The sequence below is a fragment of the Dromaius novaehollandiae genome, chromosome 2 (genome assembly GCF_036370855.1).
Source record: "Dromaius novaehollandiae isolate bDroNov1 chromosome 2, bDroNov1.hap1, whole genome shotgun sequence".
Classification (NCBI taxonomy): domain Eukaryota; kingdom Metazoa; phylum Chordata; class Aves; order Casuariiformes; family Dromaiidae; genus Dromaius; species Dromaius novaehollandiae.
Window position 1 is genome coordinate 76211449 of NC_088099.1, and position 19542 is coordinate 76230990.

At 39.9% G+C, this 19542-nt stretch overlaps 1 protein-coding gene across 1 annotated transcript in view; it reads left to right on the plus strand.

Moving 5' to 3' along the window:
• Positions 1 to 2292: 2292 nt before the first annotated feature.
• TMEFF1 (transmembrane protein with EGF like and two follistatin like domains 1) overlaps positions 2293 to 19542 on the plus strand; it is a 108003-nt gene continuing 90753 nt past the window's right edge. The window contains exon 1 of the mRNA XM_026110307.2: positions 2293 to 2680. Coding sequence (XP_025966092.1) covers positions 2428 to 2680 — 253 coding nt within the window. The 5' untranslated portion in view covers positions 2293 to 2427. The remainder of the gene's footprint in view (positions 2681 to 19542) is intronic.

The window sequence follows — 19542 nt, forward strand, 5'->3', positions numbered from 1 at the left end:
GAAAAGAGGTTCAGAATATCATACAGAGATGATCTAGAGGACTGGAATAACAGAAATGAGATGAAATTCAATAATAGTAAAGATAAGGTCATGCACTTAGACATTCATAAAAAGCATTTTTATTATAGACTGTAAATGACAGACAATAGAAAGTGTTGCTTGTACTACAATGTGACCCCAAACCAGCAGTGTGTTTTGGTCATATAAAAAGCAAATTGTCTGTATGAGAAAAGGTCATCCAGAAGAAATCAGGAGATTCCTCCATTGGAAAAGACAGTGTCAATACTTTGCAAAAATCTGTTACACATTTCCTGTCAACTATGCTGAAGAACACTGAATTCAAACTGCATTTGGTACAGAAAGTTAGACTTGAGAGTGGGTATGACTGCTGCCTATAAATACATTACAAGCATACACACAAGGGAGAGAGAAATGTCTACACTAAAGCTCAGTATACTACAAGAACAAGTGGGTATTGAACGTGTTTAAGCTGGACGTTGGAAGGAGCTTTCTAACAAAGACATGAGGGAAGTTCTGGTCCAGCCTCCCAGCAAGAAGTGAGGTCAAATATACTTGATGTAAGATGGATATTGCTCTGTTTATGGAGGGCTATATGGTGTATTTACTCCTACAAGAGCAAAGTACTAGCTTCAGAACACAAGATCTGTGCTAGTCCCATGTCCTAAAGCCTAAAAAGGCATACCTGCTTAGCAGACCAGATTGCAAAATGCAGATGCCTGAGCAAGCTTTAAATAAGATAGCCAGTGTACCTAAGGCAGCCTAGTTACAGCAGAGCAAGGCTCCATGCAAGTTAACATACCTTGCCAAGCAGCAGAGGTCTTCTGAGCTCTCACCATACCCCCCCCATCCCTATTAACAAAAGGAGAAAATTATTACAGAAAAATGTTTACATGGCAGATACAGTCAGTGCTGACTGCTATATGCAGAAAGAAAATTGCTATTTCAGTCTTAGTAATACAGAACTTAGCTCTTCATCTACATAATAATAAAATAAAAAAGCCTGACTTTGCATGGCTGACCACTGTGCCTACCCAGAGCCTTTCAGTGGATTTATGGCCTTATTCTTGACTGTTGCTGCTAGCAGACTACTCTAAGGTCTCCCTCCTCACACAGAAGCCATACTCCAGAGCCAGACTGTGGCATGCAGCAGCAGATTGACCTAGGAAATGGGCAGCTCTTGGTCCTGAACAGCAAATGCTTTCTACAGTATGTTGAAAAACTAGTACCAAATATAAGCCACGACTGAGTCAGGAAAATCTCTTGTTGAATGTACAAATACTTCCTATGTTTCCCCTATGTAAAAATGATCCCAGTGCTGACAAATTACACAATACTTCAAGCCACACAGTAAGATGTGAAGAGTCTGCACTCAAGACATGCCTGGCACTCTATCTCCTGACCCTCCGAAGGGTGTCCACGAAAAAAAACCCTAGATAATACAAGCTCTCTGTTAGAAAAGCCACTACATTTACTGTGAACAAATGAATTTATTGGATTTGTAGAAATACTCCTGCTGGGGTCCTGTATGCTAAAAAATAAAACAAGCCTTGCAATTAATCAGTAGTAAAAATGATCTCTCTGCTTTCTTCCTCATCCCCACTTGTGCTAGCTGATCAAGGAATAATAAGCCATCTTCCTGGATGACAAACGATATGCATCTGGCCCTCCCCTCCTCACTGCCCTTGGGGGACTTCACACACACAGACCCACTCTTCATTCATTCCCCCTTTATTATTACTCCCTCACGCGTTTCGGTGGTACCTACCACCGGCCGCCCCGAGCGATGGGCAGGGGCTGCCGCCGCCGCGCTGCCACCCGCATCCGCGGGGCTGCCCGCGCCTTGCTGGAGTCTCCCGCGTCGCCACCGCCGCCGCCGCCTCCCCTGGCCCAGCCCGGCACGCGGGAGGTAGCGGCGCCGCCACCCCCTACCGTGCGGGCAGCCGCTCCCGGGACGCCGCCCGCCTCTCTGCCACTCGCCCTGCCCGCGGAGCAGCCCCTCATCTCCCGTCCGGGTCCCGGGGGAGGGGGCTACCATCACGTGTGCTTCTTCCTCCTCCTCCTCCTTCTCGTCCTCCTCCCTCCGCGGCGGCGGCGGCAGTAGCAGCCGCCTCAGTCCCGCTCCCTTTGTTGTAGCCAGAGCGGCGGCGCTACCGAGCGTCGCACACAAAGGAGCGCGGCCGGGGGGAGCGGCCCCGCTGCCAGCGCGCCGCCGAGACAGCCGCCGCACGGCTGGGCTGCGGGAGCCGCGCCGCGCCGCACCGCGGAGCCAGCCCTGCCGCGGCGAGGCGCCGGCGGGCGCCGGCGGCGCCGGGTCTCTCTGGCCGCGGCGGCGGGGATGCTGAAGGCTTGCTCTGGGCCGGCGGAGAAAAAACGGTCTCGCTCGGGCGGCACTCCGGGCTCCAGCTGATGCCGTGGGCCTGCCGCCGCCATCCCGCTGCCCCGGCGCTGCTCCTCAGCCGCCCCCTCGCCATGGTGGGAGACAGCTCGGCCACTGCCCGGCCGCTGCTGCGAGCGGGACCGCCACTGACGCTGTGCTGCACCTCGGCCATCCTGGTGCTTGCCCTCTCCGCGCTGCCCGCCAGCCGCGCGTCCAACCCCCTGCCTGGCAACGAGTGCCAAAGCGGCGGCACCGGCAAGGGGAAAGGCATCAACTGCTCAGGTAATACCCCCGGCGGCACCCAGCGGGGCTCCCCGCACAGGCGCAGCGTGGCCGCCCCCGCCCCGGCGGTCGGCCGGCACAGCAGCCCACGCGTGCGCGTGGGGAGGCTGAACCTGAGCCGACGTGCTGCGGCTTCCCCTCGGCCCGGCGCGACGCGGCGCGGCGCTGTGCGAAGACAAAGGAGCGGCGCTGTCACCCGGGCCCGGCACCCGCGGTGGGGGTTCTGGCGGGCAGGGGATCGGCCTCTCCGGGGCCGGGGGGCACGAGGGCCCCCCGCCAGCGAGGGGAGAGTTTGTCACCGTCCCTCAGCTTTTGTTGTTCTCTTTCTTTCTCTCCGTTGTTCTCCGTACGGGCAGGTGCGCGCCAGGCACTCTCGGGGCTACCCCCCGGCCTCCCTCCCCACGGGGCTGCCATTCCTCACTTTTTCCTCCTGCCTGAGAAAGAGGGGAAATAGCCTGGAGGTACCACGTGAACGTAACCCGTCACAGCGTTTACACGGAATATTTGTTCTGTCTCCCCGTCTCTCTGGTCATGTATACAGACCCTGAGACTTAATGTAGCCTCTCCATCCTTCTCTGGTTGCTATGTAGATTCACTGTGGATGAGATGTAGACAGCAAATACTCCATTTTAAAAACATTTTTAAGGATTTCTTTCCTGTTTCGGTTCCATAGTTTATTATTTCTGCCAATGCTATGCATAAATATGTGCTAATATAGTACAGTTTCAATGCAGATAGACTGGTTTGGTATGACAGCAGCACATTTTCTTAAATCTTGAGGGATATGGTAGGCTGAAATTTTTCTGAAGTAGAACAGAGTAAATATGTGCAATATGAAGTTTATAATCACTAGGAACACTTGTTTTTCCTCTGCAAACTAATATATTCAGATAAACTAATTTAATTTGTGGCTGAAAAATTGCTGAGAATGCCTCCTTTCTCTTTGTAAAATAACAGATTTATTTCACTAGAACGATTGCTGCTGAAAGCTGTATAAAGTGCCTTCTCCAAGGTGATGAACGCTTCTTGCACTGTGCTCAGAGCCCCCTGCTCCCATTGTCCTCAGTGAGATTTGGAGGGCAATTTGCACTTTGGAAGGAGCTATCAGGACTTCCCAGGGGAGGGTCATAATTCTGTAAAACAGCTCTTAAGAAATGAGTGATTGGTACAGAGATGTTTTTCCCATTTACCTTTTATAATGTGGATAATGCTGATAATGCAGGCTATCAAATTCATAAACCAGCAAACAATGTCAAAATAATTTTGCAATATAATAAATCTCACTGCTATTCATTCCCAATATGCTTATTTGTTCTTAATTTTAGCCAGTCTTGACATCAAATATCATAGTTTGTGGTACCACAATACTATTGTTTTATTGCTTCCTGGTGTTTTTATTCTATGTGTGTGAATGTTGCGTTTATTTTTAAAGAGAGGTTAATAGGTTAATATGCCACTGGCATTAGTGGCTTACCCATCAGAGACATGTGGGTCATTAGAACATAGCAAGTGCATAAATCAATGAAATTAAATATACAAGGTTGATGAAATATATGAGGAAGTTTCTGAGATAATGTGGCATGCATGGATACTGTTATTCTTTAGAAGCCATCATTGATAGAGGACTTTCCAACATGGAATTAGAAAGCTGCATGCTGTGTCAAAGACATTCAAAATGATTGTTCTAGTAAAAATAGGCAGAAGCAAGTATGTATGCTATGTACCTATATATGACGAGCACTGTTTTTAGTGTAACTGTAAAAATATGAAAGAATAATTTAATTCAGAAATCGAATACTCAGGTTCTACTGCGTTAACTGTTTTGGGCAAAACTGCTGTGTCTTAGTTCTCAACATTAATTTTAAAAGAACTAACATCAACATGAAACATTGGGGACAGATTTTCCCCTCACTTACCTCCATATAGGTTCATTAACTTTTACTGGTTAAGCTACTCCCAGCAAAAGATGAGTTTCCTGTATTTACACGTGGGGCCAGATATATTGACATTAGCACCTTTCTCAGTGGAGCACTGTCATATAGATTATTATTTATACTGAAAGTTAAACTTAAGAACACTATCAGTACTTCAAAGATTTGGACTCTCTAAATTACCTTCCATACTCAGAGAAGCAGAAAACATAATTTGTTTATTATTTTTTCATTTTAATGTTTGCATCTGGTTGATCTTCTGTCCTGGAACATTTTTTTAAACTTTTTGGGACAGTTCTTGAGGTTATAATGTCTTATCATCGCTAGATCATATAGCTACCTATAAAAACTTTACTAGTACTACTTTATTTTTCATTAAATTGTTAAGAAATTCTGAACTGTTCTTCTTGATTCCTTCAGAATATATTCCTTAAGAAAGAGCTGCTCTAATAAAAGAACATTGCAGGGTGGAAAATACAGGCAGGTAACATGAAAGCTAAAGTAGCTTTTTAAGCCCTAATTCTCCCCTTTCTATATGCATTAGTCTCGTGTTTTGTTAAATTATGATGTGATTGCATCATCATTGGCCCTAGAAAGGACATCTAATCAAGTGATTACAGTAGGAGACAGAGACTTATATACAGCTAACTATAGTATGTATGTGTGTGTGTGTATATATTATATATAGGACTATATATAGTTAATTGATGATGTGGTGTTCTAAGCATTTGTTCATCGGTAGATCCATACTTTTTTACACTAGGTATACTGAAATAGCCCCATTTTACACAGAATGGGGAAAAAAACAGAAGTTGTTTCCTGTCTGAAAAAGAAAACGGCTAACACATCCTAGGGTTTGTGCTTTAGAGAGGTTATTTTATTCCCAGCCTTAGCTGTAGTCATCTTACGTAACATTTCTGGTATTCGCTGACTGCCTGTAAGTAAGGTGGAGTGACACTTGCTTCTCTGCTCAGGTTACAAGACAGTCTTGTCCTTATTAAAGACTGTGAACTACAGGGGATTATTAAGCATTCTGAGTGTAAAGGTAAGCACAAAATGTAGTTAGTTCATGAGCTCCTAATCCATCGGTACTCCCCAGAGGCACACTGCATGCGGGAATCTTCAGTTTTAGTCCAGTTGACTCCCCAGTGTGAGATACACTCAAATCACAACTTCAGCCACAGTAGTTAGAATTTGATGAGATTGTAACTGAGCAAGTGCAGAGAATTTCAGTGAAAGTACGTGGTCTTAACACTAGTCATTGCTCAGTGCATTGGTTTGGATTTGTGTACCTGGCATTTTAATTAACAATGATATGTTTCTGCTCGTGTTTCGGTTTGCTGCTCCTTTATGTAATACTATATGCTTGTTTATGATGATTCCATGCATCTCCTATGAGTCTCATAGGTGGTATGCTATCCCCAGTTTCTTAAACTCTTGTTGAGTAAAGTGGATAAAGATAAAATTGCTTAAAGTTAGTTTATTGAGGATTGAATGAGGTCAAAAAAAATTAACAGCACTCTCCCTTTCCTAAAATTCCTCTTCTGATAAGTGTGAATGCCTTTTTTCTTTTTTTCTTCTTCTTCTTTTTTTTTTTTTTTTTTTGTTAACATAATCATAATAACTCTTAATAGCCTGTAGATAAAACTATATGGAAAGTACTGATTAGCACAGAAGGAAGGGAATGGATGGAAAAAGAAAAGTATCCATTCTGTGATATGGAGATGGCTGTGTGTATGATGTGCTGTTTATTGAGCCTGGAAGTATAGGCTGTCAAAAAGCTCATAAATTTTTAGACAGGAGAGCAGAGGAAGTTATATTTGAACAATCCTTAACCATATATATACTAACTCAACTTTAAATATGCTTTAGAGAAATGGTTTCTGCCATGAAAAAATTCATAGAGTAGATTAGACAAACAGAGAATGTGAAAATAGAAAAAAAAGAGAAGCGAGGGTTACAAAGCACTGGGACTGGTTGCCCAGAGAGATTGTGGGGTCTCCATCCTTGGAGATACTCAAAAACTGCCTGGACAGGGGCCTGGACAATGTGCTCTAGGTGATTCTGCTTGAGCAGGGGGTTTAGACTAGATGATCGCCAGAGGTCCCTTCCAACCTCAGCTGTTCTGTGATTCTGTGAAGCAAAGCAGGAATGTTTTAAGTGGTAAGCCAACAGGAGTACAACAACCACAAGAAAAAAACATGTATTTTGATGTTTCAAAATGTAATAGGGTGAGAAGGGAAGGGTATACATCAGCAGTGGAATAAAAGTATCTTAAGACTAGGCAACAGCAGTGGTTTCTGAGGAGGGATGTGAGTGGAACATGACTGATACATAAGAAGAAAGGACTACGGAAGCAGTATGAGAAAAGATACAAAGCTGGGAATGGGAGCAAGGGACAAAGGACAAACACAGATGTATTCAAGAACTAGCCACATCATATGTTTTTGTTTTCCAAACTTTTTTTTCTCCCCATGTAAACAGAGCTTTAGAGGAAGAAGAGTTGGGAAGGGTACAGAAGGGAGTGAGAAGATCAACAAGAGCTGGGAGAATAAGGCAGGAACATATAGTGTTGGTTGGTCTGACTATTCTCTCAACAGGAGAGAAAAATTACATTAATTGCTGATTACTGTGCACAAGTGAAGAGGGAGCAGTGAGTTCAAAGTGTGGCTACTGTCACTGTTACGGAGATGCATGAGATACCATAGAGAAGGAATGCCTCTTCTTGTCTGGTCGTTGCTTCCTGTCTACTTGCCACCATAGATGAATCTAGTCTCATTCAGAATTTCCAAGTCTTTTTCTCCCTGGCACCTCCTGCTGAGATCATTGTCTGTTCTCCCATACGCCTGACATGCAGCAGAGGCTGTTAGATTAGTGACTCTTTTTGTAAAATGTCAGCAAGTCTGCTCTGCAGACCCTGGACCAGGGTCCCCAAACTCAGTGTCACTGGACACCAGTGCCAGTAGAAGGGGCATAGCATACACATTTCAATAAAAAAATTATCTATTCAGGTCTTGTCTGTGTTTCACTTTTAGTGGTATGTGTAACACACTTGCACACTAATCTCCTGATGTAATTAATGACTAGGAATTAAGAACATACCTTCTGCATTTTGTCTGTGGACAAAGTGGAGAGCTCCCTTGTCTGTGGAAAGCAGTGCGCTTGCTCAGTGTTTGACAGCTTGTGGGAATCATAGGAAGTGGCAAAACTGAGGTCAGAATGGCTAAATCAAAGTAATACACTCCCTTAGTAGGAAATCATCTTTACTACACTTTTCTCCTCAGCCTATACTAACACTGCTTCCTTCAAAAGGATTTAACATTCGTAGAATAATCTGGGTAGAAAAAACATTGAGAATTTTTCAAAAAGTAAGTGCTAAAAATTAAACAAGCAAGAATTTGCTAGGGTTAGAAGTACAACGCCTGGGACATAAGCTCTAAGTGCCTAAGGGAACAGTTTTCCGCAGAGAAGCTTATTCAATTACCTTTGTGAGGGTTTCTTAGAAGCACCTAAGATATGTCAGCATTGAAGAGAAGGCATACTTTCAAAAATACTATCTATATTTATTGGTAAATTACAGTTTTAGGGTTCAAACCAGAATAAAATGTCACTGTTTTAAAGCACGTTACCATATGTGCTAGCTGTAGTTGAAAACTTCACCTTTTTCCTTAGGATGAGGGAAAAAAAAAAAAAAAAAGAAGAAGAAAGAGGTGTAGAATTGGTCACACCTGTGAGGAGAAGGCTTAAGTTTAAGAGTAGGCTTGACTAAACAGAGTTTCATATACACTCTTTCCTCACTATTGGCTCCCATGTTGTCTGAAGTGCGGGTCCAGACTGTCTCCACTGTGATGGGGAAGAGAAGAGCATGTGTAGCTCACTCAGTCCTGCCTGTGCCCAATCCATCTGGTACATATGAGCATGAATTTGGGCTAATATTATCCTGAGGCATGGCCCTTTGCAGCTGGTCTGTACCTGAGCTCATGGTGACTGTGTGATCCAGAATCAGATGTGGCCTCAAGACTCGGTCTTAACTGTTCTTCATCTTAACTGCTGGAACAGACATACCTTTTGTGATTTTTCTTTTTTTTTTTTTTCTTTTTTTTTTTTTTTGGTGAGGATTAAGGGTTTGGGTTGGTGGGTGGGGTTATATTTGTTTGTGGAAAGTATTGGCAAGAGAATGTCCCTTCTGTACCAAGACTTCTCTTGTAATTCCCATTAAAGGGAAAATAAGAAGTGTCTTTATTAAGAACAGTATGGCCCTTTTATTGCTGTTGATGTAAAGAGAAGTATTTTGTACTTGCAGCTTGATGGCTTTCTTCTAGAGCTGACAGTTGACTGGGTAAAGGGAAGAGTTAATATTTACTTGGATTCTAAAAAACCAGTGGTGCTTAAGGTCTTTGAGTAAAGAAGTATGAAAGCAGAGAATCCCATAGATGTTGACAAGAGGCTGGATTTACTTTTTACTTCTAACGAGATTATCACGTTCCCCCATTGATCAGTAAACTAAAAGTGCTTTTGACTTTTCTAGCCTGTGGAGTCTGTTTGCAAAGCAGGTAGTAGCAGTAGTTCCTAGGATAATGATAGTTGCAGCATTTGGGAAGAAGAAACATTTGAGCACCAAGAATGTTGAAAAAGGATATATTTTTCTGACTCTAAAAGTTTCTAGGCTTGTCTTTGTCCTCCTTAACAATCCCTACAGATACTGTAGGGTGAGAAGTAAGATGGAGGACATTTTGACATTTTTGAGGTGAAAGCTTTTATTTTTGTAAACAGTCTATAAAATTCAATCAAGCTGAAAACCAAGGAAGTTCTATGTAAAATATTCTTTAAAAAAGCATTCTATCATAAGAATAGCTTTAGATAATAAGAAAATTATAATTAAATCATCTACTGTAAACTAAATAATCCTCTCTAATCTTATTGCTGTAGTATATTCTTAGATCATGTTAAAATTCTAACAGAATTTAGAAATACAGAGAAACCTAGCATAGTTGCTAGAAGAATTCTGTTCTTGCTGACTGAGTTACATCTAAAAACCTGGCTGACTAGGGGTTGTGAGTCTGAATATACTCTGGATGCATTTACACATATATTTTTTGAAGTGAATTTCTCTGTTTAAGATAGCAATTTAATGATATGCTGATATCACCATTCAATTTGTAGGTTACTGTAAAACTGCATCACTGGTCATAGTGTGGTTTCATAAAGAGGCAGTGTTAAACCAGTGATTTCAGGATTTATTTTAGAATAATTTAAATGTTAATTATACAAGAAATTTCTAAGGACTGAAAAGTCAACATTTTTCCAATAATAGATTATGCGTTGTACTACAGCAACAATGTTTAAAGGAGCTGGTTCAAAATAAAATTAAATCCTTGTAATACCTCTCCCCTAGCTTGGTATTAAAAATAAATTTATTTGTAATTGTAGTCTTAAAACACAGACATTATGTAACCATGTTCAAGCTGGCAGGATTCTCATCCACACTTTAAAAATAGTGCTAACTAAGACCAGCAGGAAAACCTGAAAATAAATGAGAAGAAAATCAGGAGCAAGACTGAACTGTCAGTATTTTTTCCAAAGGGACCTGGCTTCTTTCTCTGGTTACCAGATCATCCCTTAGTAAGTTTGTACCAGACTGAGACCTTGCTAGTTACCTGTATGCACCTATGGTTTAAAAAGGTGCAAATGCACTTTGCCTTAATAGAACTCATAGATCGTCATAGAACATCAGATACAACTGAAGAAAAGAATAGGTGCAGTATATCTGACAGAAGAAGAAGGATGGACACGGGCTGTGTTCAGTATGTGAAATGGCTCTTCTCAAGTGTGGTCTGGAGGCCAGTGTGCTCCTGAAATCTGACTCCGTGCAGCTGCAAAGCCTCCTAGGCAGCCTGATTTCAGCTACCTGACTTTTTGGCAGGTGAAGTCTGAGTCCTTCAAGGAAAAACCCTGGGATGTCTCCTCTGCCTTATACCAGTCACAGGAAAGCAATGTGAAAGCAGACGGGCTAAATGGAGATGGTTGGGTGAGCCAGAGATCTAGATCCGGGCAATGGCTGGTTTGTCTGCCCTCGGGTGTGCTGCAGTGTGTTCAGGATGAACATGAAATGCCTAACTTTGGGAGTTCCACCTGCTTCACCCTAGATGCAGCCCTGATTGCTTCCCAGACTGACATTTTCCAACCCAGTTTCACCAGGTTGACATATTCAGCACTTACCTACTGCTGGCCAAAAAAAGCTGTTTTAGAAGTTCTTAAGAGTTCTCTGATAATTCTTGTGAACACCGCATATGATGATGTAAGAAGAAACAGACAGCACAGAATGAAATCATGCTGTCACATCTACCTGCACTGGACTATATAAAACCAAATGTAAATGCACACATTTCAGCAGTGTCTGAGCTGTTGCTCTGTTGCTTAAGCCTGAAGCTCACAGAGGAGTTTGTTTTATAAGTGTTTTACTTGCTCTCCTATTCAGAGACTGTCACTGCCAGCATGGTTTCACACGTAACTACAACAAATAAGAGATCAGGTAGGCATCATTTGCAGGAGGTGCTGAACTTCCTTTAAAATTTTAATACAAACAAAAAACTTAACAAATGCAGCATAAAAGCTTGAGATCTGGGCCATCTGGAGGTGTCAGTAAATATGCAGAAAATGCCCAGAATAGACTGGGCATCCAAAATGTGATGCTTTTGAAAATGTAGGTTTTAATTCTTAATGTGTCATAAGCCACAAGATCAAGATATAAAGTCTGTAGCTGATTCATGGAGACATATCAAACAGTGCAACTTGATACCAAACAGAGATTTCAGTAAAAAGTTTCCTAAAATGTTGTGGCTTGACAGCAGTTTGTTACTTTAAAACTTAGGGAAGCACTGATCTAATTCAGTGTTTACATTTTGCTGATTAGCATCCACTCTGATTGTGTACCTTCTTTAGCTGATCCCTGGGGGAGAGGCAGAGGTCAGTGTATTGTGCCAAACGTGTTCTCCAGGGCAGAGGAAAGCATCAGAAAATCCTTAGGTTAAAAAGATCCCCCTAAGCAACAGTTCCACATGTAGTGGACGGCAGATGGACTGCTACTTTCCTAAAGTGTTGTGTTCTCCAGTAGATTTTCTTTTATCCTCCATTTCTCACAGAAAGTTTACCTAGAGAATTCTTCAAGGCAGAGTTTCTTTTTCCTGTCTTAATTTTTTTTTTTTTTTTTTTTTTTTTTTTACATAGAAGTGCCATTTCAAAGTTATAAAAGCTAAACAAAAATAGGCAGGCTTATGTTAAGGTTATGGAAATCTTTTTTTATACAAAACATAGTTTGGGAAGGCAGTTTCTTTCATGGTGTTTCTTCTCTGGTTAAGTGCAATGGATGTTCTTTTGTTTGTTTGTCCAGACATTTATGTTTAAAATAAACGTCTTTGTGAAACTAGCTATATGTGTTTGAAAGGTGCAAAATTTGTTTCTGAGCTGGAAAGAGAGTACTTTTTCATGTCAGAATGTAGTGCTTGTGCTAAGTATAAAATAAAGGTTTGGCTAGAAAGCACAAAGAACAACTGCCTAATATTTACAGAGGGGTATTTTGGTTGTAGTGAGAAGAGATATATCATTACCTGAATGCTCTTTGTTAAAACCTCTATCCAGAATATAGAAGAGTTATCCAGATGAGAGAACACAACCTCCACATTTGCATGTGATATTCAGGCTCCTGGCCGGGCAAAGAGGAATAGTGGAACCAGACATTTGAGTGTTTTGGGTGATCTATCTAGCAGATGGTAAATGCAGTCCAATGTAAAAAATTAGTCTGGGAGCAAGGAATCAATCATCCAGCACGCTGGTGGGGAAAGGGATTTGGGAGTTATAGCAGAAAAATTAATGAGCTAGCAAACCATTGCTGAAAAAAAGATACTACACTGTGATAAAATAGTCCTCACACAGAAGACAAAAGAGATGAACATAATGCTTTATTAGACACTTGATAAAGCTAATCTAGAGCAGTGCATTAGATATCAAAAAACTAATAGTGTTTGAACAAAATGATTAAATAGTTCAATATCAAAATCTGAAAGTGAAATAAATAGTTCAGTATCAAAATCTGAAAGCGAAATAGTTAATTTAGATAAGAGAAGTTTTTTATTGCCTTCTCATTTGTTTCCTGAATAGATAGGCTGTTGTGTCCTAGAATATAGATTATTAAAAGTGATTCCTATATTCTTAATATTCTATATTACTTATTAATATGCTATATTAATACACATATTTCTATACTATTTAAAGTCGCAGTACTGTGCATTCAGATTTACCTAATGAAAGACGGATTATAAGACACTAACATTAGCTTTATGCAATAATTAAAAGGCTTTTAAAATGTGTCCCTTGCCCCTTTCTGTTTCTCAGGCTACAAGAGATCAACATAGTTCCACTCCATAGTTCCACAACCAAAATCTCTTAATGACTTTTTTCTGATTTTTCATGGGAAGCCATGAGACTAAGAAACAGTGGCCTCTGTGCTCATTTTTCACTATATATATATATATTTTTTTTTTTTTTTTTTTAAATAAGGATTAGGTGGAGGTTAGGTTCTTTGAGAAGCGCTGCCATATATGGGCTGCTTTTGCAGGGAGGAAAGAGAACAAACAGCAGAATCTAGCCGTGCTGCTGTGTGGTGTCTGCACAGGTGGAAAAAAAATGGCTATGCATCCCAGCTAAAGCCTGAGGCAGCAAAGTTACTTCTGTGATTAGCTGAAAGGAGTAGGTTGCTGAAAGGAATGAATTGGAAAGCATCTTCCACTTGCAGAAAGCTACATGGAACTGCTGCTGTGTGTCCTCAGCAGGTAACCAGTTTTATTTCTGAAAAAAGCTAGTGAGATAGGAAACCTAAATACTATACTATACTCCAATTTTTGCTCGGTTTTTTGTTTTGTTTGGGATTTGGTGAGGTTTTTCTTTTTGGTAGGCTGGTGAAGAGCTAGTGAAGTATACAACAAAAATTTTGAGTGTCCCTGTGAATGATATAAATGTAATTGCTAAATACTCCTGATAATTTTTTTTTTTTCTTCATTGACTTAGAATTTCCTATCTGGACTTTTTTTTAATGATTCCTGGAGAAAGCTTCCTACAAAAACAGGTTAAAAGAGTTGACTGTCTGAGTGATATCCACTATCCAAGAAGACTTCTCAGTGCTAACCGGCGTTGAAAATCAACAGAAGCTCCCAGATCACAGTCCCTGTGAAAAACAGATTTTTCTATGTACAGAGTAAGCAATAAGAACCTGCATAAAGCACTACGAATTCAGCTTGTAGAAACACTGAATAATTTTCCATAGACTTACAAGAGCTGCAGCAATGCCCATGTCAAAGAGAGGGACTGGGTTGCCTGATTAGACTCAAAGTTCCTTGATTCTCTACTATAACCCAGGTAATAGTGCTTAACTGATGACAATTAGAAAGTCTCCCTCAAGAGCTGTGAGCTGAGTAGGCACATTTCGCATCATGTATGGTAACTGGGCTCCTCAGCTCCAGGAACTGCAGGGAAAACAACAAATGAGCTGGCTAATCTGGCATCACATTTGCTGAGGGAATCCCCAACAGGGAACAGTGAATAATTCTCATCTACTTTGTACTGCATGAGTGGGTAGCACAATGGGAACATATCAGAGTGAGGAATATATTTGAAGGAGTGGTGGCCTTTTGTCTGCATTTTAAATAATGCGTCTTTCTTAGTCCAAAATGTTGGGTATCACAGGACTATTCACTTTGTCTAAGTTGCCTATTTAGTGGTCTGCAGAGATATCATGAGCTCTGAGAGGGCTGGAGTTCCTTGGTTCTTTGTATTTGTAAAACTGGTGGTTTTACCAGGTGCTGCACTAGCCACAGCTGAAAATAGATAATGAGGCACATGAACATACATTAGGATATAGATTCTGTGCTGTAGCATGACTATAAATTCACAAATCCCTAGAAAATCCTTTTGAGACTATCAAAGGTGGTTAGCAGAAGCTTTGGGAATCCTATTTCTCCTTGTATTTCAGTAAGGATAAACAAGCAGGTAAAATGGAATTATTAGCTATAGATTTTGCTGACAAGAATCTGTATAGGAGGAAAACATGCTTCAGTAAGCTGAACAGCTTCTCAGTGGAGGTTTGTTTTTTAAAAGTGTAATGCAGTTCTTAAAGTTTAAAACAAACAAAACTTATAACACAGATCTTTCCTGGTCTGTGACTTACTGGAATTATTAGAATTCATTAAGCAATCTGAATGATCTACTAGGGTTTTGTTTGTTTGTTTGTTTGTTTTCTCCCCAGGACTTCTATGTCGCTGGTTATTTTGCTGTTTTTTCCCGGGTTTTTCTGACAGTTTAATTATGGTTTTCAAAACCAGCTGTAAATAGCTTAGTGTATGAGGGTTTGGAGGAGTTTATGAAAATTTAATTATTCTCCAGCACTGTTCATATTGCTTATGTTTCAGGGATATTGCACAAGAGTCAGTTTATTTCCTGTCTCTACATACAGAACAGGATTCTAAAGCTGTTTTTACATAGGTATGTGTATCATAATAATACATTGTAATAGTTTTATAATATTTTAGATCTCTTCATGGATTCTAATAAGTCTTTGAACTGCAAGAGGAAAATCTGAGCTTTCTGTATTAATTCTGAAACCATCATATTTAACTGTTATGTTTCAATCTCTTACATAAACAATACTCTCTTGATTGGAATTAGCTTAAATATTACATTCTGAAAATAGAGGTACTTCATCTTTCATTTGAAATTAGTAATTACTTAAGATACTTCTTTAAATTCTTCAGTTTGATGTAGGCTGGCAGGGCCCATTGAGACCTGGAGGTATGATTCCCTCTGATAAAGTTTTCAAGTGTATACCAGCTTCAGAATGTTCAATGCTATGACTAAAATCTTTCAGAATACAAATACTGAAACATGCTTTAATGTTTTCCGTAAATAACTTGCATGTTTTTAAATATGTCAGCGTTTCTTTTTCTGTATCTGGTTAAGTTCCACAACTCTTTTAAAAATTAAGTATTTCTTTCTGTGCTTTTAAATAAAAAGGTAATATTCACATAAAAGATCTTGTCATATAGTCTGCCCTGACAATCTGTCAAGCCAACTGGTTTGTCTTGCATGTGGCTGGAAGGGATCTCCCATGCTGAGTCTCCTTGGTCACTATTTCTACACTGAAGCCTAATCCTCAGAGTTATCAATTTCTTTCTTTCTTAACTCCTGAGCCTCTCTGACTCACCTAGCATACACTATTTACTTATCCTTCTCTTGCCAATGGAATTTAAAAATTTGTTTAAAAAGCTTAACACACAACTTTTTTTTTTAATTTTATAATGAAGAGAAAACCTTATTATAAAGAGAATAAACATTAAGGACATCATTATAAGAACATCTTGCTCTTATAACTTCTATGTTTAGGAATTCCTTATTTCAGGAAGATAACCAGTAACTTTTTTCATAGTTGATGTATTTTCAGAGTTCTCTAAAACTCCTGCATGGACCAGACTAGCCTGAAAACTCTGATTTGTTCATTGTTTATGCCTTTTTGTATAAATTAGAGTTTACATTTGGATGAAAACTTGGATGTTTGGAACATAATGGATTAGGGCACTTAGTTTTTTTTTTTTTTAATAGAACATGATGTATGCAGTGGACAGCATCCACTACTTTGAATTATTTCATCCTGTTTGAATTGCCTTAAGAAAAAAAGCATTCAGACATTGAGAAATGCCCAATTAGTGAGTATGTCTGGAAAGTCTGATTTGAACAACTTGTCTAGCTTTGCACAAGGGCAGAAGAATTACATTTTCTCAAACAGCATTAATTCAAGATTTTTTTTTCCCTGAGTACTTGATTTCCTCTTTTATTATGGCTTTGCTAAACATAGGTTCCTTTTTAAAGGACAACCCTCCCCACCACTGGCTGTGAAAAACAGAGAAATTTCATAGGACAGACTGGTTTCCAAATGGCTTTGAACAAGTTTAAAACCATCAGACCCCAGCAGAGATCTCTCTCTTGAATTAAAGGCATTATGGGTACCACTGAGATTAGTTCTCCTATGTGGACCAGCCATCTGAAAAAAAGTCACAGAATTTTCATATCTATTTACTAAAAAGGAAAGACCTAGCAGTCCTGGGCTCTCTGTCAAGGTCTGAAATCAAGTGTGTTCTAGTATTATTGTTCACAAATTTACCTCTTCCACTGTGTGGTCCCTGTCCTCTAACTTTCCTCTTGTGCTTCTGTTGTATCTGCCTTAATTTCTTTCCTTCATAGATAATTCTCAGCTTGGTACTCAGACTGTTTTCTATGCTCCAGCCAGGAGAGCACTGAGAACATATGCATAAGACACAGTTTGCACACTCTTGGTTTTGGCGCTTATATTACAGCACCCCTGGAATACCCAGAAGGACTGCACAGAAGGTAAAGCCTATGAATAATTTTGCTAGTAGCATGTAACAGATAAACCTGTTCCAGCAGCTTACAACTTGAGACAGATTAGGCTGATTTTCACACAGCAGAATGCAGTGCTCTGAGCCCTGGAAAATATACCTGCTGCACTCCACCTATTATGTTATGCTCTTGTGTAAGAGCATGGGAAAACTCAAACAAATTAATGGTACAAGTTGCAATATTATTACTTAAAAAAAAAAAAAAAAAGACAAAACACCATCTGTGCCCCAGTCTCATTCTTAGAAACAACACAGCTGATTTTCCTGAAATTTTCTGTTCAAACAATGAGTCTGAGTTCCGTAAACAACTTAAAACAGGTTCTTATGATGTGAAGTGTTACAAAAACATTAACTAAAAGTATACTTGTCAGCTCTGTGTATAACTGCAACTTATCAGTTAGCAAGTTGCATTACAATTAAAGAACTCTGCATTTGGTTAGGAAAGTGTTCAGAAGTTAGAAAGGCCAACATTTTATTTGTTTCCAGAAAGATACTCTAAATGCAAATGGATGATGAAATTTCTTATACTTAACAGAGATTTGTTCTGTGGGGATGAAATGAATATCATCCCCACCAATGACAGTTTTCTTCATGCATTATTGTTCCGGAGGTTCCCTTACAAATATGCCTGCAAAAACAGTGTACAGCTTTTTCTTGCAGACTCAGTAAAGCCTGTATATTTCTTGCTATGGAAAGGAAAATAATACAAAAGTATCAAATACTTATTCTGTTTACCTCACAGAAAAATCAGTTGAATAATATCATAACATTGGATAGGAAAAACTTTTATAGAGCAAGAAGAGAAAGTTAGTTTTGTTTGCTTTTTTATGTGACAGAAAGCTTGACTTAAGTGTGGTTTTATGAGTCCAAGTACTGGTTCCTCATTGCGGAGAGAGAGAAAGCTCCCTCCCTTTGCCCCTCTCCACCCACGATTTCCCCTTCCTGCTCCTGGCTGTGTCACATCACAGGCCTTGTCCCACTTCTGACACTCAGTTAAGCCCTTTCTGAACTGAGTCAACTCACTAAAAAATGGCAGAGAACAAACCCAGCGAAAAGTGGATGTTTTACTTTCATAGTGTTATTCATGGCTTACTGCATGTTCTGGCAAGTGCCGGATGCAGCAGGACCATGAGGCGGAGAGCAGGCAGAGCTGAGGAGGAGAGCTGAGACCTCATCTCCATCAGTCCCAGTGAGCTCTTGTGTCAGTTCATCAGCCTTTTAAATCGTATCCTCGTTGTACCTACAAGAGTTTCTGTCGGGGGAACTCATGTCCAAACCTCTCTGTCCCAGAGAAGAAGCAATGTAAACTCAATCACTATATAAAATAAGAAGATAAGGTCTTTAAGAAAATTTTTTTACCTCTTTGCTTGCCTAGTGAGGACATATGTGTATTTTACATATGTAATGACTTTTGGATGAGTTTTTGATATTTCTTAATGAACAAGCATCACAGATTCAGACTTGCATGTCTCCCTGACTGTTACAGACTCTTGAAATCACTACAGCTTTAAATACATCTTCTGCCATAGATTTTCATCTTTTCACTGAAACCATGAATATTAGTACCTTTCTCTATAATGACCAGAAATCTTCTGGAGTAAAGATCTGGATCTTTCTGAAAATGGGGCATGTATGGGGGTATGGAATCAGATTATCAGAGATGTTTTCTACAGATTTTGAAGGTTACTAAAGTCTTTCAGACATAAAAAGTTTGTTCTCTTTTTACATTTGTACATAGCCAGTATAAAAGTAAATGTATTTAGTGAAGTATAACATGAAAACAAGGCAAATTAAACAAGAAAATGAATCATACACAGTGCTTTCATTTGTACCATTCCACATGGCAAAACTTATCTACAAGAAAGGAATATAAAGCTCCAGAAAAGCTTTTATAGACATAGAATAAGCAGCAGAACATCAGGTGGGAATCTAATGCAAGATGTTAAGCACTATCTTTCCTGAAATCTAGAAGTAGTTAAACTTCTTATTCCACAGAAGAACTTGAAACCTGTAAAGTAATATGGTAACATAGTGGGAAGCAGGTCTTAATGAGCTTATGCAGTTACTGTAACTTAAAAACAGTTACATCTTTGGCAAACAGATTATTGAGAATCCATTGTCATTAAATGTTGGTGATAATGCAGTCACAACAGTAGTAATGTATATAAGCCTCACAGAGGTATTACATTTAATGTATCTTCTATGAAGAGCAAAAACAAACAAAGAAAACAAAACACAGCTCTAGGAAAAAGAAAAAAAAGGACTAAACCAAGAACGCATGCTAGCTCACAGAAAGGAACAATCAAGTTCACCTCGAATGGCAAAAACAAAACAACCCCAATAAAACAAAACATAAACCTTTTATCTCAGAGGAATTCTTTTTTTCAGAATTAGAATCACTGGAAATGTGCTTGGTGGAAGATTTTAATCACTTCATCAAACAAGTAATAGAAACATTGATGATTTATAA